This window comes from Hippopotamus amphibius, chromosome 1 (genome assembly GCF_030028045.1).
Source record: "Hippopotamus amphibius kiboko isolate mHipAmp2 chromosome 1, mHipAmp2.hap2, whole genome shotgun sequence".
Taxonomy (NCBI): domain Eukaryota; kingdom Metazoa; phylum Chordata; class Mammalia; order Artiodactyla; family Hippopotamidae; genus Hippopotamus; species Hippopotamus amphibius.
In genome coordinates, this window is record NC_080186.1 from 85623997 (window position 1) to 85645673 (window position 21677).

The 21677-nt window shown below is 35.6% G+C and overlaps 1 protein-coding gene across 3 annotated transcripts in view; it reads right to left on the bottom strand.

The window, feature by feature from the left end:
• Positions 1 to 21677, bottom strand: part of DPYD (dihydropyrimidine dehydrogenase) — an 807016-nt gene that overhangs the window by 407076 nt on the left and 378263 nt on the right. For all 3 annotated transcript variants that reach the window (XM_057718457.1, XM_057718467.1, XM_057718475.1), the window contains exon 12: positions 13822 to 14006. In XM_057718457.1, coding sequence (XP_057574440.1) covers positions 13822 to 14006 — 185 coding nt within the window. The remainder of the gene's footprint in view (positions 1 to 13821; positions 14007 to 21677) is intronic.

The window sequence follows — 21677 nt, forward strand, 5'->3', positions numbered from 1 at the left end:
TTCTGTGAATTGTTTTGGGTAGTATAGTCATTTTCACAATGTTGATTCTTCCAATCCAAGAACATGGTATGTCTCTCCATCTGCATGTATCGTCTGATTTCTTTCATCAGTGTCTTATAGTTTTCTGAATACAGGTCTTTTGCCTCCTTAGGCAGGTTTATTCCTAGGTATTTTATTCTTTTTGTTGCAATGGTAAATGGGAGAGTTTCCTTAATTTCTCTTTCTGCTTTTTCCTTGTTAGTGTATAGGAATGCAAGAGAATCCTGTGCATTAATTTTATATCCTGCTACTTTACTAAATTCATCGATTAGTGCTAGCAGTTTTCTGGTAGAATCTTTAGGGATTTCTATGTAAAATATCATGTCCTCTGCAAAGAGTGACAATTTTAGTTCTTTTCCAACTTGGAGTCTTTTTATTTCATTTTCTTCTCTGATTGCTGTGGCTAAAACTTCCAAAATTATGTTGAATAATAATGGTGAGAGTGGGCACCCTTGTCTGGTTCCTGTTCTTAGAGGGAATTCTTTCAGTTTTTCACCATTTAGAACAATGTTGCCTTTTGGTTTCTCATATATGGCTTTTATTATGTTGAGGTAATTTCCTTCTATGCCCATTTTCTGGAGTGTTTTTATCATAAATGGATGTTGAATTTTGTCGAAAGCTTTTTCTGCATGTATTGAGATGATCATATAGTTTTTATTCTTCAATTTGTTGATATGATCTATCACTTGGGTGATCTGTGTATACTGAAGAATCCTTGCACTTCGGGGATAAACCCCACTTGATCATGGTGTATGAGCATCTTAATGTGTTGTTGGATTCTGTTAGCTAGTATTTTGCTGAGGATTTTTGCATCTATATTCATCAGTGATATTGGCCTTTAATCTTCTTTTTTTGTGACATCTTTGCCTGGTTTTGGTATCAGGGTGATGGTGGCCTCGTAGAATGAGTTTGGAAGTGTTCCTCCTTCTGCTATATTTTGGAAGAGTTTGAGAAGGATAGGTGTTAGCTCTTCTCTACATGTTTGACAGAATTTGCCTGTGAATCTATCTAGCCCTGGGCTTTTGTTTGTTGGGAGATTTTTAATCACAGTCTCAATTTCAGTGCTTGTGATTGGTCTGTTCATATTTTCTATTTCATCCTGGTACCGTTTTAGAAAATTGTACTTTTCTAAGAATGTATCCATTTCTTCCAGGTTATCCAATTTATTGGCCTGTAGTAGTCTCTCATGATCTTTTGTATTTCTGTGGTGTCAGTTGTTACTTCTTTTTCATTTCTAATTCTGTTGATTTGCATCTTCTCCCTTTTTTTCCTGATGAGTCTGGCTAATGGTTTATCAATTTTGTTTATCTTCTCAAAGAACCAGATTTTAGTTTCATTGATCTTTGCTATTGTTTCCTTCCTTTCTTTTTCATTTATTTCTGATCTGATCTTTATGACTTCTTTCCTTTTGCTTACTTTGGGTTTTTTTTCTATCTCTAATTGTTTTAGGTGTAAGTTTAGGTTGTTTATTCGATATTTTTCTTGTTTCTTGAGGTAGGACTGTATTGCTATAAACTTCCCTCTTAGAACTGCTTTTGCTGCATCCCATACGTTTTGGGTTGTTTTGTTTTCACTGTCATTTGTTTCTAGATATTTTTTGATTTCCTCTTTGATTTCTTGGTTGTCTAATAGTGTATTGTTTAGCCTCCATGTGGTTGTATTTTTACCATTTTTTTCCTGTAATAGATATCTAGTCTCATGGCATTGTGGTCAGAGAAAATGTTTGATATGATTTCAATTTTCTTCAATTTACTGAGGCTTGATTTGTGACCCAAGATGTGATCCATCCTGGAAAATGTTCCGTGTGCACCTGAGAAGAAAGTGTATTCTGTAGTTTTTGGATGGAATGTCATATAAATATCACGTAAGTCGAGATGATCTAATTTGTCATTTACAGCTTGTGTGTCATTATTTTCTGTTTGGATGATCTGTCCATTGATGTAAGTGGGGTGTTACAGTCTCCTACTATTATTGTGTTCCTGTCGATTTCCCCTTTTATGGCTGTTAGCAATTGCCTTATGTATTGAGGTGCTCCTATGTTGGGGGCATAGATATTTACAATTGTTATATGTTCTTCTTGGATGGATCTCTTGATTATTATGTAGTGTCCTTCCTTGTGTCTTGTAGTAGTCTTTACTTTCAAGTCTAATTTGTCTGATATGAGTATTGCTACTCCAGCTTTCTTTGGACTTCCATTTGCATGGAATATCTTTTTCCATCCCTTTACTTTCAGTCTATGTGTGTCCCTTGGTCTGAAGTGGGTTTCTTGTAGGCAGCATATAGAAGGGTCTTGTTTTTGTATCCATTCAGCCAGTCTGTGTCTTTTGGCTGGAGCATTTAGTCCCTTTACATTTAAGGTGATTATTGACATGTGTGTCCCATTAGCATTTTTCTTAACGGTTTTGGGTTTGTTTTTGTAGGTCTTTTCCTTCTCTTGTGTTTCCTGCTTAGAAAAGTTCCTTTAGCACTTGTTGTAAGGCTGGTTTGGTGGTGCTGAATTCTCTTAACTTTTGCTTGTCTGGAAAGCTTTTGATTTCTCCATAGAATCTGAATGTGATTCTTGCTGGGTTGAGTATTCTTGGCTGTGGGTTTTTCTCTTTCAGGACTTTCAGTATATCCTGCCACTACCTTCTGGCCTGCAGAGTTTCTGCAGAAAGATGAGCTGTTATCCTTATGGGTTTTCCCTTATATGTTATTTGTTGCTTTTCTCTTGCTCCTTTTATTATTTTTTCTCTGTGTTTAGTTGTCATTAGTTTGATTAATATGTGTCTCAGTGTATTTCTCCTTGGCTCTCTTCTGTATGGGACTCTCTGTGCTTCTTGCACTTGAGTAATTATTTACTTTCCCATGTTGGGGAAGTTTACCACTATAACCTCTTCAAATATTTTCTCAGACCCTTTCTTTTCTTCTTCTTCTGGGATGCCTATGATTCGAATGTTGGTGAGCTTAATGTTGTCACCAAGCTCTCTGAGACTGTCTTCCATTCTTTTTTCTCTTTCTTGCTCTTTTGCAGTTATTTCCCCCATTCTATCTTCCAACTCACCTATTCATTCTTCTGCCTCAGTTATTCTGCTGTTTATACCATCTAGAGTATTTTTTATTTCAATTATTTTGTTGTCCATTACTGTTTGTTTGCTCTTTAGTTCTTCTGAGTCCTTATTAACTGTTTCTTGTATTTTCCCTATTTTGTTGTTGAGATTTTGGATCATCTTTACTATCATTACTCTGAATTCTTTTTCAGGCAATTTTCCTATTTCCTCCTCATTTATTTGCTCTTGTGGGTTTTTTTCCTGCTTCTCTGCCTGCATGGTGTTTCTTTGTGTTCTCATTTTGTCGAATTTATAGAATTTGCTGTCTCCTTTCCCTATGCTGCCTAGTAGTAGTTCCTCTTGTTTCTGCCCTCGGCCCCCTGTGGTGGAGTCTGTCCAGTGTCTTCGGTAGGCTTCCTGGTGGGGGGGTCTGGTGTCTGTTTTCTGGTGTGTGGCTCTGTGTCTTTTCTGATGAGCATGGCTGTGTCAGGTGGTGTGTTTTAGGCTATTTGTAAGGTTAATATGGCTTTAGGTAGCCTGTGTGCTGATGGGTGGGTTTGTGTTCCTGTCTTGTTTGTAGTTTGGTGTGAGGTGTCCAGCACTGGCAGCTGCAGACACTTAGCCGAAGCCGGGTCTTAGACTCTGATACAGGGCTCTGTCAGAGTTCTCTGCAGTTAATCTTCCCTGTGTCTGAGGACTTCCTAGTAGTCTAGCATCCTGGATTCAGTACTCCCTCCTCAAAGGCTCCTCCTTGACTTCTGATGGAGTAGTCCAGACTTCAGAGGTTGCTTGTCCCAGCATAAAGGGGCTTAAAGAAGACTTTCCAAGCCCCAGACTAATGGCAGAGTGTTGAGTGAAACAAATACTAAGTTAATGAAACACATACATGTATAAGACCCACAATACTGAATCCGATAGAACATAAGGCACTAGAAAGACCTGGCAGAAGAACCCCAGTATGCAATCAGGCAACCAAAGAGAAAACCAACAGAAATTCAAAACCAAAAAGAAAAAGAAAAAAGAAAAAAAAAAAAAAAACCCACCACACACAGACAAACACAAATCCAGGGAAATTTTGAAAGCTAGGATCAAATATAATAAAGAGCAAGAGTACCACCAGACAGACTGAAGATTCTCAGAACGAAATCAGACAATTATACTTAGAACTAAGATAAAGACAAAACCTAACAATAAAAACCAAAGCTGTGTGTCATCTGGAGAACAAAGCAAGGAAACAGAGCAGACCAATAATATTGCTTATATGTATATTAAGATAAAATAAACTAAATAAGGATAGAAGACAGAGCAACAGAAGAGCATAGTGTGACTGGAAATATGAAAAGAAAAAGAAAAAATAGAAATATATAGAAGATAGAGATGAAAAGAAGGTAGGAGAGATACAGCCAGCATTATAAAAAACTTAGCTAGAAATAGAAATATATAAAAAGGCTAAAAATAAAAATCGCATAAAAATATGTTTTAAGATGTGTAGATCCCTTAGGACTAAGATCATAATTAAAAAAAAAAAAGCTAGAAGTGACCCCAGAATGGACCAGATCAATAGAATTAATAATAATATTTCTGTTTTCTTGGGGTCTCAGCTCTCAGTGTCTTTCTACACACCTTGGGCTTTTTGTGTTACTCTGTGACCAGCAAAGCTTCCTTTATTGTTGGTCTGTAAGCACCGGTGTGTGGGGAGAGAGAGGGTACAATAGTGGCTCCTTCCCGTGGGTGTGAGTGAGCAGTTGTGCCCTGCCTGGGTTACGGCGGCTTGGGCGGCTTGGGCAGTGTGTGTTCTAGAACAACACTGGCAGCTCAGGCCAAGAGAGTGAGTACAACCGCGGTTCCTCCCCCTGCTACGACTCCACTGGGGCGCCCTGCCTGGGTCATGGTGGCTCAGTTGGCCGTGGCGGTACCAGTTGCAGAGGGACGCCAGCAGCTCAGGTGTAAACAGAATGTCTCCAGAGCAGACTTTTGGCTCTCGAATGCAGCCACTCTAGGCCAGCCCTGCCTGGGCCCTTTGTTATCCCTGACTGGGTTAGCCAGGCCCAGAGGGGTCCTTCCTTTGTCCCTCGCAGGTGCCGAGAGAGAGGCTACACCCACGGCTCCTTCCCCCTGCTTTTGAGTCAGCAGTATAGAGCTGCTGCCATGGCTGCCCAGCTTTCCACAGTAGGCATTCTCCACTGCGGATTTCTTCCCTCCTGTCTTCTCAGTCCGTCTCCCCACTGCCAACAATCTTCCTCACCCTGAACTAGTTCTCCGGTTCCCACGTTCCAGCTCCCAGATCCCCTGTTCAGCTGTGAAACAACGTTTCAGTCCGGACATGCTGAGCCATGGTGTGGACCCTCCGTGTGTTTCTCACTCTTTCCCGTCGGCTGCAGCTCTGCCACTTCACCCTCTTTGAACAGTCCCAAATGCCTCCCTTCTGACCCAGGGAAATTCCCCATTGGAGAATGGGTTTCCCCGTCAGATAAGGGACGTTTCCCCGAATTCGGCAATCTCCCCTCTGTTTCAGATCCCCCTGCCCCAGGGTGTGGGACCCATCCCTTTCCTTTCTTCTCCTCCTCTTTCTTCTTCTTTTTATCCCCTCTGTCCTACCCAGTTATGTTGGGATCTTTGCAGTCCTTTCTGATGTCCAAGGTCGTCTGCTGGTGTTCAGCTGGTTCTCTGTGGGACTTATTGCCTCTTTTGATGTATTTCTGATGCATCGGGGGGGGGATGCATTCCATGTCCTTCTACTTCACCACCATATCAAGAGCTGAAATTAACTTTTTATTGTTGTTGAAAGTTGACCTCAAATACTGACTGACAATAAACAATATTTTGTAACTACTGAACTTCAAGTATTCTGTAACTAAGTATTCAGTGACTTCTAAAGTCACTTGTAATCTCAGTAACTGAAACATTTTTTTAATGTTTAAAGACCTAATGCCTCCTTCCTTACCCATTGCAGTTTCTCATCAATTCTACCTGGAAGAAATCAGGGGCTATTCTTTTCATTTCTTGCCTATGGTTGATATGCTCTATACTAATTCTGTCCTTTATTTGAATTTCTGTTCATTGTATATTTATCCTTCCACTACTAACTCTTGTCTTTTGTCTTTCAATACTTACCTGTGCACAACTACAACTGCTTTCACAGCAGCAACATGTAAAGTTAGTTAAACCCTCCCACTACTAGTAATACACATTGTGGTTTTTTAATGTTGCATATAAGAGATAGTGAATTTAAAATAGAATTCTGAATCACAGAATAATGACATGACTAAAGGATCACTCTAATGATGTAATCAAACCAGTGAGTTTTGAGATTATAATTTCCATATATTTAGATTGCTTTACTTGACAAAATGTCTTATGTTTATAAGATCATTTTCTGAGAACTACCATGATTACTTTAAGGAGAACAAACTTCTGATCTAGGGTTAGATTTAGAAGAATTTAGCTTAGAATTTGGAGGTCTAGCTCCAAGTTCTCAGAGAAGGACATGGCATGGTGAGATATCACACAGCCTTTTTTCCCTCTATTTTTTGTAACTAAATTTTTGTTTGTATGTTAATACTAGAACAAAGTCAGTGCTGAATCTTCTGAGTGACTGTATTTTTGTAAAAGAAATCTGGCATTAAGTCTTCTCTTTGGTAAAGTAGGACCTTAGGCACCTTTCACACTCTCTTAAACAAGTCGGTTGCACCAAACAGATTCACTGGACTAGTTTCTTTTCTCCTTTTCCTCTCTGAGACACACAAAGGAAGGCCAAGGAGTACTGAATCTCTGTAATGGGTGGGGTGCCCCATGTGCCTATGAACCTTCCACTCCACCTGTTGAGTTGTGTGCTTATTAAGAGTCAGTTGTACATTCTTTACCCCAATTTGTGTTGGCTCAAAGTGTAAATGAAAATTATATAAAGAAAAGAAAGAGGGTTGATTTTGTGAAAACTAAGTTTAATGTCTTCAAAAGATATGATAAAAAGGTGAGTTACTAAAAAACAGCTGCTGTCAAATTAGGTGTGAAAGAAACAACTGAAATGACTTCAGGGAAATCTTTAAAAATCCAGAAAATAGCTTTGTATGTTCCTTGAAACTGTTGTTCCACTTTAAAAAACAAAAATGGAAGTTGTAGACCATATATTATAGACAGGTTTAGATAAGAAATATGATAAAACTCTGATGACTGGATCAGGTCTTGGCCCTGCTTAATTTTTTAAGAGGAATGAAAATGAGAAAATATATAAATGCTTTAAAATAAAATATGTTTAAATATGTGTATATCCTTTTTATATTTTCCCATTTTAACTTTTTTGGATTAACTGAAAAATTATTGATTATTGTTTCATAGGGCAAGATAACTATTTTTTACTCCTGAGTTTTTAAATAAATGTTCTGGATTTAACCAGTTTATCATGAATAAATGTTCTGGACTTACCTATAAAATTAAATGTCTAATTTTAACCCCAATTAATAATTAAATTGTCTTTAATCATTCTAATTGAGCTAATTGTCGCTCTATTTTCTTTCTCTGGAATGTTCAAATTCCTAGAACTTTTCTATACACTTAATCATTCTGGTTAAGGTATATTGTAACCAGAATTAAGTTATGCACAGACTACAGCCTCCAATCACAATCTTCTAATTTCAATTTCAAACTGTAGAGGAACTCTCAGGAGAAGTTCTATTGCATTATTATATTTTTAAATTTTAATACACACTGTAGGGGAAGATATCAAGGACTGCTGCTAACTGGCAAGAAAACTAAGATTCCAGAGTTGAAAAGTACCAGGGAAGTAGTTTGGTACAGGGCAACTTAACAGCTAGACATTTGTGTGTCCAAATCTTGGCTTCATTTATAACAGGATATTGACTTTGAATAGACTTATCATTTGAGCCTTTATTTTTACCAGCTATGAAACATAAATAATGATGCCTGTTCAACAGGGTCATTATAACCAAAAATAATGTACAATGTATGATAGATGCTAAACAATTAGTAGCTGTTATTTCAACGTTTGACAAGTAAATATAAAAGGCATGATCCAAGGAGGATAATAATCAGGGACTATTTCTTTTGCAAGTCTTCTCTAATAATTCTGGTCAACATTGATTTATGTTCCCTGACATCTTTAGCATTTATTGGTTGTAGTAAATTTAGCTTTCTATTACATCATATCATATATTTTTCTCTGTTTCACATGGATGAAATAATTGAATTCAAACATCATTATAAGCTCCTTTAGAGAAGAAAGGCTGATGGGTTAATGTGGTTAATTTCTTTTTTTCCTAGTACAGAATTTTTTATCTATTCATCTGTCTACATACATGCACACACGCACACACAGACACATACATATGCATATACACACTAGTTAAATAAATAAATCCGTTAGAAAGATACAAGTAAAAGAGCAATTTTTAAAATTTATGGAATTTTTTTGTTTACTTGTAGTCATTCTTTCAGGTACATACTCTTTCTTTGGGTACACTGTCAAAATTATCTTAGATAGTCAGTATTCTTATTTAAATGAAAGAAGAAAACTCAAATATGCCTGGACTCCACCAACATCATAGTATTTATAAACAAGTAAGGTGAAGTCATCTTATGGGATAACTTATTAGTACAACTAAAGAAGAGCAAGTTTAATATTTTAAAATAATGACCTACTAGGAGAGAATTGATGACAAAATGAAAAATATTTCTCTCTATATTAATTCCAGATCTGGCATTATCACTTCTTTATTCAAAGAGTTCCTCATTACACACTCCAAATTAAAATCCCAAATCAGGTATTCTCATCATGTTCCAACCCGAATATAATAATAAGTCCTTTCTCCCATTTTTCCTGTATATTCTCCATGTTCAGGGCCTCCACTAGCCCAGACTGCCTTTTGGTGAAAAAAACTAAGCCGTTGCACAGGTGCAAGGCTTTAGAGCAGGCAGAAAGTACCTTTGTAAAAATTCAAGGAAGGCAGTCTTACCTCTGAATAGAAGCAGCACAACAAAAGATACCTTTGTTTGGTGAGTGGAAGTTGGTCTGGATTTCAGCCAACTGGTACCCCTGTTTGGGTACCCCTTGCACAATGGGAAAGCTATGCAGTCTTATCCAGCAGCCTTCTTTAAGTTCCAGCAATTCAAATCATTCAGTATTCTTCCAGTTTTTCTTATCTTCTGTCTTTACTTGCATCTTGATTTTTATGAAGTCTGCAGACTCATATCCTGATACCCACATCCAGACAGAATCAATCATCGTCTCTTCTATACTACCTCATGCCTCTACATTTTTTATTATTGCATTTGTTATTTTGTATTATATGTATGTTTACATAACTATTTTTAAAACACCATTTTTTAAAAAAAATATTGTTTATTGAATGAATGGATGAATCCATGCATGAATGACTACATGGACAGACAGATGCATATGGGTGAGTAAATGAATGGCTAAATAAAAATAGCCTCTTTCACTATTCATCTGTTAAAATGCTATACTTTGGTTTTCTATTCAAATCTCCTATTTCATAATTTTTCTCTGATGCCATTTTAACAGCCCAAGGGGAATAGTCTCTAAAAATTCACAAACAACAAATATTTATAGCTCATGCTCTTCTCTAAGAACTTTCCATAGATTTTCTTATGTATTCTTCCCTGAAACCCAATAGGGTAGCAACTTTATTATTGCTCCTTTATTAATAAATCATTTCTTTACCCCTAAGAAGACCATGTCTTGGAGAAATGAAGTGACTTTCCCAAGGTCATACAGTTTGAAAGTACTGGAACTGGATTTGAATTCAGGTCTGTTTAATTCAGAGTTCAAATTTCTAACTACTGTATTTACTTCTCCTCATTTATTCACCTTGGTACCCTCACCAAATCAAGTGTTAGACCCACCTGCTGGTATTCAATAAGTGGTAATTGATTAAATTAACTAAAAAAGCTTAAGTGAAGCTCACTTCAGATATCTATGGGAATAACTGAAATCCCAACATGGGTGTCTTTAAATAATCACATTTATCTGAAAAAGTGTATTACAAAGAAATTTTAAGTATCCAATTGTAATGACTGCATGCATGAATTAACACTATAATGTATGCATAAAATCATTTTTTGAAGTCCACTCTCTAGTATTACATTTTCCCCTAAACAATGTATAACATAAGACAAGGTGTTATAAACCTTTTCATGGACACCCTTCAGGCATTACAGAAATTTTTCTAAATAAATGCTACATTTGTAAGAAAACAGTATTTATTTGCAGTGCTAATTAACTTTTATAACAAATATATTAGTTTTCTTAACTCTTCTTTAAATTCCTTTAAAATCAATTATCACTACGTGTTTGTCCTATTTAATGGATGAATACACTCTTTATTTTGAGGGTATATTAGTAAACAAGCACGTCACTGGCTTGTGTAGCATCAGACGAGTAAGAAGGCTTCAATCAGGGAAACACAGGATACTAAAGAACACAGTAGGAGGAACGTATTTCTGGAAGAAGAGGAGGAAGCAAAGCCTGAAGGACAAGCGGGATGCAGACAGGCGAAATGGGTGGAGTCGGGAAAGGCCCAGATGTAGGAGAAATCTCGATGTGCTGGAAGAAACTCAAATTGGTATCACAAGCTGAGGAGCTTGGGCTTTATCTTGAGTGTAAAGAGGAGGCTCACAGGGTTTTAAATGAGGAAATTTGTATTCTAGAAAGATAACTCTGGCTGCGGTATAGGGGCCTTGGATTTGACAAGGGGAAATTGGAGGCAATTTAAGAGGTGATAGAAGCCAGAACTAAGTTACTGACAGTGTAAAGAGAGAAAAATCCTACTTTGTCTGTATGTTCCTTTTTAGTCTCATAATTGCTTAGCACTTTGTATCCAGCACCCTCGCAGAAAGGTGGAAGTGTTAATTTTACCTGACAGAGATTTTACCTACCTTCCGTTTTTACTCCATTTTTAAAATGCCATTCAATAATTTATTTGACAAATCTGAATCCTTCAGCCAAATCCAAAACTCTTACTGGTCACAAATTTTTAATTTTTTGTATTTTAAACACTATCATACCTAGCAACATATGTTTTTAAAGCACATGCACTTTTTTTTTTCCATCCTACCTAAGAGTCTGTGTCTTTCCTTTCATGAGTAAGTAAAATGATTGCTCATTTTTAACAGTACACATTTATCAGATTCAGGGAAGTAGAAAGATAACAGAGAAGTTAAAAAAAATACCTTTAAGAATCCTTCTGAATGATAATTATGAAGCACTACAAAACCACCATCATCATAAAATATAGTAAATATTCTCTATGTCTTTTAAGTTAAAAGCTACAAATGGATTTAAATATTTAGAAAACAATAACATCATTTTTCACTTGCCGATGTTCAATGTTACCTTTTCAAATCTCTCTAGCATCTCTGCCTTCCCACCATTTTCACTTCTGCAAATTGAATTCACATCTTCACTAGGTTTTATCTGGCCTAGCACAAAAGCCTCTTCTCTCCTCCTGAGTCCACTTTCATTTCTTCAAGGAGTTAACAGACTGGTCAGTGAAATGTCTGGTCAACCAAAAATCATATTTCACACAAAAAATAAGCAAATTAAAATAACTGTGTGAAAGTCTTTATAGGGATATAATTAACCAGGCATATATGAGAGAGAGAACAAAAGAAAATTTAGATAAATAGTTCATAAATAAGGTTGTGTACAGCAGTGCTGTTTTATGAGAAAAATATGTGTGTGAACACACTAGCGTAAATCTTTCAACCATGCTTTCTTATGAATTATCTCTATTCTGAGACTGTGCTGTTTCCTACTTTTCTCATAAACTTGCTTGTTAATAAATGCCAGTAAGTATTATAATTTCATGTGTTTGAGTGTTTATTTTAATGCTATTACTCAGCAAAACAAGAAGCAATCATCCCTATATTGGTTTCCAAATTGATTTTGAAAATTTTATTAGTCTGAGTAATCCAGAGTCTGAGGACCGTTGATATAGAGGATTTGACTCTAGGAATCAGAAATGTTAAATGCTGGAGGTGAAACAGGTTTAGGAGATTGAGTTTGGTTTAAAAGCAGTGAGTTTGAAGTGTAGGTAAGCTATATATCCAAGTGGAGTAGTGAATTTGAAAAGTAGTTTAAACAAGTGAAGATGTTCAGCAGACAGCTAGACCATGGAAGAGAATGCCCTACTGGAGATACAGATTAGGGAGTTATGTGCTTGGGAGCCTTGGGAAAACACTGTGAAAATAAGAAATGAGTAGAATGATCAATGCTGTTGATGACAAGTTGTCTTTAATAAATCATATGTTCTTTGCAAAAAAAAAAAAAGAGTAGAATGAGAAGATATAAAGAGTGATACGTTTGGGGACAGAAAGAGCAAAAAGAGCCAAAGCAGGAGTGCATCCTGGGTAGTTGTCTTGAACTGCTCCTGCTGTGTATTTCTGAGGCCACGGGGACTCTCGGAAATACAGATGCTGCAGAGACTAGTGCCGAAACCACTACCGACACGCCTCCCTTGTAGTCCCAGATTTGTCTGTTAAAACTGCATTCCCTTTGCCCATTTCTTCCTAGCCTAGTCCCTTATGATTTATGACTGATTTGGAGAGCATTCTTAATTTTAGATTTATTATCTCCTCAAAACACGGCTTCCTAAATCACACCTTTGTCTCTATGTACAACCAGTAGGCTGTGATTTACACCCATTCTTAGAGCTTTATCTTTCTGGGACACCACACTCTGGCCCAGATCCCAACATTTCAAGCCCCACTACTCAGAGATGCTGAGGTGAGGTGGGAGTAGGGCGGTTAATTGAACATAAAAAACATGATGTTATCAGTACCAAGTCCAGGACCTACCTAGTAAGTCAGTAGTCATGGATGGGTTACAGAAAGAGTAGGAGAACAACCGGAACAGACTAAATGGTGGCGACAAAGAGGAAGAAAAATATTCAAGAAAACATTAAAGACAAATTGAATTTTCCTAGCGTGTGAGAAACCAAAGAAACCAAAAGAAGGGAGGCAGGAATTATATCATGAATTTAGAGGCTTTCTAGAATAGGAAAGAAAAATAAGGATTTTATTTACAAGAGTAAACTTTTCCAGAGACACATTAAATGAGGTCACTGCATCTACATTTAGCTAAATTATAGAGCAAAAAAGAACAGAGCATTTTGTCAAAAAATAAGACAACTGAAATCTAGTAGTTATGGCTTTTTTTCCCCAAGACCACAAGGTTAATACACCAGAATATGTTTAACTTTATATTGTATCATTTTTACATTCTGCATTTGTATCATAAAACTAAACAGTGAAAAAAAATTGCTATTGAAATTTTATAAAATATTTGTTTTCTTTTCATTTAGGTGTATATAATTTAGAGAGTGAATAGGAACTCACTGATCCAAGTGGACAGATAACATAACTTTCTGGAACGTGCAAGATCATTAAGAATATAGATTTTATACCATACTGTATGTCATCTACATTTGATAAATATATTATCTATGTCTTTAAGCATTGATAAATACTTTGAACACAGAGGATAAATAACTTCATAGTATTCCACTGGTAGAAATGCACAATGAATTTTCAATCACCTAAACAGGCCTGATATCCAGTCCACATTTAAAAAATTTTATCCAAGTAAATATGTATGTGACTTATTTCATATATAGTTACCATACACCTTATAGAAACGCTCATATGAATGAGTAGCAAAAATAAATGAAGTACTTATCCACTGGAAAAAATTTAACTGAAACTGATGGTAAATGCCTACCTGTATATATTTGTGAATGTACCAAGAGGCTTGCTTTCCATCATTCACGGATTCCACTGTAGTGTTAGCCATACCAACAACATCACCACCTGCAAACACCCATGGTTCACTGGTTTGCATAGTTTCTGGATCTACTTCTGGGAGATCCCATCTGTTAAATTTTATAGGGCTCAAGGCTTCTTTTACTGGAAAAAAGTGAAAGACAACAGGCAATGACTAATCTGTGCATCACGAAACAATAATTTGAAAATTAAGAAAAATTATGATGTAATTATTGTTCTAGGGATTCAAACAACTGTTTTTAATGAACCATAAAAATGGAAAGTTAATGAAATATCTGAGTTAATAACACTTCAAAGTGTACTGACTTAACCAATTCAAAACAAAATTCACATGTTAAACTCACATGTTAAAGACCACAGATTTGGGCAATGTTTCAGATCTGGTATTTATGTCTAAGAAGTATGGGAGACTACGGTCATTTAAATATTCTAATGGTTATAAAATGCATTTTCTAAAACTTTGTCCATGACCATTATTTTCACAAATTTGTTATTACTCATATGATCCCAAATTTATTCCTGTGTAACACAAGTATAAGCTATATTGTGAATCTGAGCCAACTGCCAATCTCTTCCTTTCACAACAAGTTTTATAAATAAGACGAAATCAACTACATTTTCATCAAATTACCCATACTTATGATGTTAAGCGATTTAATGGACCTAGAATATGGTTACATTCAGCCAGTAATTTGTTTTATTTTGTAAAAATCAACAAATGCAAACATTACCATTAGTTCCTTGTGGAAACTTCTCTGTAAAAGAGATTTAAATTATTTATGCTGTGTCTTAATGAATCTAAACATGTCAGGAAAAGGAAGAGGTTGAGTCCCTTTAAGAAAAATTATCTAAAGGAAACTGACTAGACACACACCATCTGGATACTTGGAAGAGATGAAAGAAAGTAAGCTAGATAAGGGGTTGATCTAGAGAAGAAATGAACAAAGGTAGACAGTACCATGTAAGATGGTGCAAACTGAGCCTGTGTTTAAGATAAAATGTTCTTTCCAGGTATTCATGTCATGAATTTTAAGTACAGCTTCTCAGGATAGACTAAGGGAGATATTCTTCACTCCAATTGAAAAGAAAATATAACAACATAAACTAAAGGAGAAGATACTGGAAGTTCTTGGAACACAAAAATTAGTTGTTGAATAGATTAATAATTTAAGTTTAAAATAAAATAGCCAAATGTAAAAAATATTCTTCTAAAATTATCTTTTTCTGAGGAATAATAGAAAAAAAAACCATAAAAATAAACCCTGGTATATATTTGTAGCTTTCTGCTTGAAGAATATTAGAATTCTAGAAAACCATTAAGGGATTACTCTCGATTGTGTTTTCCCCACAAGACTGTAGGTTCCACGAGAACAAGAATGTGTCCATGCTATGCTGCTCACTGCTGTGCCACCAAGCCTAGCACAGCACTTAAAGCCCAAGAGATGCTCAATTCAATGGATGCATGGATGGATGGATGGATGGATGGATGGCTGAGTAGATGGATCAATGCCATTGTGCTCAGGTTTTTATTTAAAAATCTTCTATTGTTTGTATCTCTGATGAAATTTCACCTTTCATTGAGAGCAAAATTAAATATTCATGTAATTATTTTCAAAGCAGAATGGCATTTTGAGAAGATTTTTCTAATGTCTTTAAAGGTCACCTGAAAAGAGACCTTCAGCATTTGTTCCCCATTGCATAACAGATCATCATCACCCTCTGTTGACAGTTACTTGAGTTTCAAAACAGTCGATAGTGAGCATGGCTTGTCAATTCAACCTATTATCATAATGGTAACTGTAACACACCATCAATGAATGGACACACACATAGACACACATAAACACACACACACATCTGCATGGGGTAAAAAATAATTCTCCTGTATAAGATATGACCTTATTTGTCCAAGACTTTGATACAACCTTGTCCTATGTAGAGATCTGAAATAAAGATGGTTTTTAAATAAGGAGGAATTCAAAATTATTTCACTAAGAGATCAAAGCCGTTTTATATATTTTTCTCATTTTTTACAAGAATATCCTTGAAGGTTAGCACAGATTTCACTCTAAGCTTGAGCAACACAGGGATTATGCCTTAGTTATCTTTGATTTCCCACAGCAGCTATTAGAGTCAAAGACATATATACTGTGAAGTTATTGAAGCCTAAGCTTCAGGGTCCCTCACTTGCACGGGCCTCTTTCAAGGCCTAAATTTGAATTTGTAACTTTTTTCTTTTTTTTAGAAAAGTCCTCAAATTATACAGGCTTCAAGTCTCATAAAACTTGAATTTACTCTTCAGTATAGTGCACCTTAAATAGTAGGGGCTGAATAAATGCTTGCTGAATTAAGTTGAAGTTCATGAGTAACGTGCTTTATAATTTTTTATGATTTACAAATGGACATGGTATGATTCACTTTAACATTAGAGCTCCATCATTCAGTCAATAAATAGTCAGGAGATGCTACTAGAAGTTTAATAAGTAATTCTTGCATTGCTAAAAATATTTAGCACCAACACTCTAAGACAACCTGAGAATATTTATTTGTGAATTCAAAAGCACTGTTCTATTCACAGGTCTTTCCATTGGATACACATTGTATTATTTTATGTCTCTAAACATTCATACATATTCATGTTTACTTTTAAAAACATGCTCTCTTTCCTCTATATTTGACTCAATTATAACTTGAAGTCTTAGACCTGAATATAAACTGTTTTCATTATTCTATCATTTGTAACATTCAACTAACCTCACAAATAATCAAATAATTCTCTGACACTGTATTCCGAAACAGAATTTTTCTCTCATATTAAAAATTATATCAGCCCCCTTTTGAAAATCATCTATTTAATTTTCCCCCTACTCTTTTTAAAGGCCTTCAAGTTTAACATGTTCATAGTTTCATTTAAGAAATAAATAGAAAAAATGAGAGATCAAGCAATTGGTTATGATGTTATTAAATAGTATAGCAAAGCTTACATCAATCAAAATAGAGATCATTTGTTTGCATTTCAATATCTAATATTTTAACTGTCCTTTGTCCAAATGATAAAGGATCATTTGAAAAAGTAGAACATGGACAGCTTATAAGAATATAAGTGATGTTTTAGTGGGTCAGAAATGTTTTCAATCAATGGCACTAAGCAGCTAACACAAGAACGACTGTTCATTACAACTTGAACATCAAATGATTAGGATCCTTTCCCTGTAGGCACAGTGGACTCAATATTTAAGCACGAGAGGGAAAGAGAGAGAGAGAGGGAAGATTCATTAATTTTTTGAAACTCTGTTGATTCTGATTGTGCATCCAAATAACACTTTTCACAATTTCAATGACTCTTCTGAAATATAGGAGTTATTTCTATTATTTAATCATATTTTTAAAGCTCCAAAGTATTTAACTTAGAATTCAAATTAAGGATTCAGTGAAAAAAAAAAACCCATGTGCTTTTATTCATAATTTGTCAGAAAGGAGTTCATTTATTTAGCTGCTCCTTATGAGGGAGACTTTCATCCTTCTCGTCATTGTAACTATCCTTCTGTGAACTCCTCACAGCTTTCTTACATCTCTGCTGATATGTTTAACTTGGAATACAATAAAAATAGGTCTCAGAAGGATATCTTCTGTTCTGCCTTTATCTAGCTTGGAAGGAGTGAAAGCATAAGTGGATGAAAAATGTATATTTACATTTGCAAACCAAATAACTGCTTGCCATTTCCTATGAAGTGTTAAATGAATATTAATAGAAGGATTGTATTATTTTCTTTCTTGTTTATAAAATAATGGGGGTGGGGAAAGAGGGATTTTCTGTTATGATCATACAGTTTCCCCACAGATTTCCATGAGATTGCATCTTGCTGGAGCCTGCAGCATATGTCCTGGTAGCTCCATAGATGAACAGAAAAAGAACTTGAAAAAGAATCCCAAAACGTGCTTATTCACAGTCTATATTATTCTGCAAATGGGAGAGAAATGTGTTAAATGATATGGTGCCTGGAATTTTATGCAGCCTTTAAAAGGAATGAAAACATCCTTAATTCATACCAAACATTCAAGATTTATGTTAATTTTCTGCTTTAATTACTACTATGTTCGAATGAGCTTATTTAAAAAACAAAGACACTCTGAGGTAGCTTTAAAACAAGAAATGGTTTTGAAATGGGAACTTTTAGTCAACTTAATGTTATGCATGAAATGATTTTTTTATATAGACTTAATTGTATTGTGACACACAAGTTCTTCAATAAGCCACAGCTTAAAATTGCAGAAACCGTCCCTCAGGGACACATCACTAGCAGATGCAGATTGCCAAGGTCAATTAAACTGATGTAGCTGTGCTGTCATATATGTAGAAGAGAAACCCACAAGCATATGACAAGTATATTTCTCAGTATTTATAAAAAGATGTCAAGAATGTTATATTTTAGTACATAAATATAAATTAATTCTCCATAAACAATAAAATAATACAACAGAAATCATAATGAAGAAGGATTATTAGTATTCTCTGGAGAGTTTGAGATGTTATAAAACAATGGGGGGGAATAAAAAATTTCAACATTTATAATAAAATGATGTCTTGAAAACAGATGAATTCATCTATGTGCTTGTTGCTAAATTTTACATAACCTATTAGCCAATAGGACCAAAGCACAATGAAACAAAAAGGCGAGCTGAGGCAATAATCTCAGTAAATCAGAGCTGAAAGCAAAATCTCAGCAAGAACAAATAAATTCTAATTACAGGGCCAGGATATTAGAGCTCTTTTTTAAATAGAATAACCTGGGGTAAGGAGGGGACAGAACCATAGAATGCCTTCAACTAAGAATATTAAGTCTGGATGGCATGGGCTTTGTCCTCACATCTCCCTTCTGCCTCTAAGTATTCTAGTCAATATGCTGTCCATTCTCCACAATAGTGCAGACTATTCATCATTTTCTTTCTGTAAACCCCTCAAAAGTCAGTCTTGATACTGTACCTTCCTGCTCCTCCAGGACCTCAAATATCTCTGATTCTTTTTAGAATATTGTCTTCCTCATATTCTCCTATGTTGAAAAACTGGCTTTAACCTGGTTCTCTCCTCACTGCCATTCTTAAATCTTTTATCTAATTTCTTAGAGTAATTTACACTGATTGCCTATCTTTTTCACCATCAAATTATTCCTTCCAGTTTATCCCTCTTACAAAAATATGGTCTCTGTGGTCACCAAATTCTGTGACCTCAGTCCTCCTCCTTTCTGCCTTTCTATAGCATCCAATAGATGAATCACATTAATTTTGATCTCCCTCTCTAATTTGCGGAATGCTACTCTATCTGGACTCTGCTTTTTAAACCGTCCTTGGGCTCCATCTGGTTCCTCCTCATCTCATCATCATCCTCCTCCCAGCTCTCGACTACTGTTTACTCCACTTTTCTGTATCAGAAATTATAGTCATCTTATGCCTTTAACTTCTTCTCTCTGGAAGTGATCTCAAGCACTACCTTCTGCTTTTTTATTCTGACACTTCTAGCTGCCTGTTAGAGATTCCAATGTTGATGTCCTACTGTCCCTTTTAAATCATTGCATCTAAAATTCAGTTCACAAGCTTCCTCTTGGCCTTTCACATTTCACAACTGATTATTAGTAAGCTTGCTTTTTCACATCTTCTACTCATTGTGAGCACCAAAGCTTCACTGAAACTCTTTTCACTAAGATGATCCAGGTTGCCACATCCGGTGACTCATCTAGTCATCACCTCACTTCAGGACCAGAACTTAGGGTGGGGTGGGCTGAGGCACCCAGAGAACAAGATTTAAGAAGGTCCTTAGGCTCAAGATCGTGAAAGGGCAGGTTGGTGCCTCAACTGTCTCACCTCATGCGTGGCACTGATTTCCTTGATTTCTTAGTAGCATTCAACAGATGACCTCTTCCTCCTTATAAAAGTTCCTTATCTTGGCTTCAATGACACCACACTGCTTGCTTTTCCATTTGCCTCCATGATCACTCTTTAACCTGCACTGCAGCTTTCTCCTATTCTCCTTTCTCAAAAATCCTAGAAATAGATTTTAATCTTGGCATAATCTTTGAATATTTTAACTCCAATTATCTCAACATGCAGTCAGTTATCATGTTCTAACAATTCAACCAAATGAAATTCTCTCCTAGCTACTGCTTATATCTCATTTATATCATCCTCACCTAATGAAGAATGTTAAGAAAAGCAATCAGTATTTATTGATCCCTTGTGTGAGGCAGACATGATGCTGAATATTTCCATACAATGATCTCATTTAGGCCACAACACAACTCTTTAAGGTAGGTATTAGCATCCTAAACACAGCCAAGAGGTGGCAAAGTCAGTATATAAATCCAGTTATTTCTCACTCCAAAGCTCTCCATGCCATTGACCATTGGTGTGAGGGCAAGAGAAAGCCAGGAATAGGCCCCAAACAGTCAAAGTTTCACTACTGAGAACCATGGGAATCACTAAAATGAAGCAGATCTGGGTTGGAGGGACAGCAATTATTTTTCTTACAGGTATTATTTCCACAGTAAATCCAAACATTTTCCTTTAAAATTAAAGCTTCTGAAGAAAGTCTCTACAGTGGCAAGCACACCGACTCGAGTAAAATAGGCACTTGGCTAATTTCTTCTGATTGATTTAACTATTTGATTTCCCTACTGCTATGGTTAAATAATGTTCAGTTTGGATATGCTTGTAGAATTCAGGCAGTGCAAAAGTACAGATTTAATTTTCTTTCCCACCAGGCCCAGGACAAGTTTAGGCTCCACAAGTTAAATACAAATGATGGATGTCAATAATAGCCTGTAGCAACTCCTTTTGTTCTACTTGTATTCTACAGGGAGTCTCATTCTCATTTTGCTAAACTGACCGACTAATCAATTCAGAATTAAAATTGTCTAAACACTTCACCTTGATTTGCTTATTTCTCTGCAATAATTCCATCTATTTAAAACACTAAACTCCTTGAAGATTTGATTTCATTTTCTCTGGAAGAGATCTCCTCAAGGAGGTCAGTGTCCTTGAAGAAAATATATGGGGATTGTTTTCAAATTCTCTGTTGGATTCCCAAATGCTGCACTTTGATTTGCTTATTTATATTCAATGATACCATCTACTTAAGACTACAAACTCCTTGAAGGAATAGATCATCCTTTAATCTGATTTGGACCATAATCATCATAATTCTATGCACATTTGGGTGCTTAATACCTCTTGATAATTAGGAGACTGCAAAAAAATGGAAAGGCTGCTAAAATATTTTATATATACTTCTCAGTGAAATAACTTTTTAAAATGCTGAATGATACCATCAAGTGATATAAATAATTATGGAAAGGGGTTAAAAATGTTGAATATAAAATCCTCATTTGCTGCATTTAAAGCATAAATAAAAACAAATAGAAAGCCAGTAGTAAATTATACTTCTTGTGAAAACAATATTATTAAAATCTAAGTGAATATTGAGAAATATTTTAATTAACAAAATAAATCAAATGGAAAAGATTCCCTAAATAGAGCTTTAAAAGTAAGTCTATGTGTGTTTGACTGCCATGACTAATTATGTATCCATGTAATGTGTGTTCAATTTGGGCTTATTTAAATAGCAGAAATGCTCATTAGCTGCAGTATATCTGTGAAGCTTCAGTAAACAGTTTAATGGTTTTTATGTTTAACCAATTTCATAAGTTCCTGTAATTTTAGCTTTAGCAGCTCATTAATGTTATTTTTTGATATCCATCTTATGGCTTTTTCTTCTTTGTCAATCAGCTGTAGGCATACTTC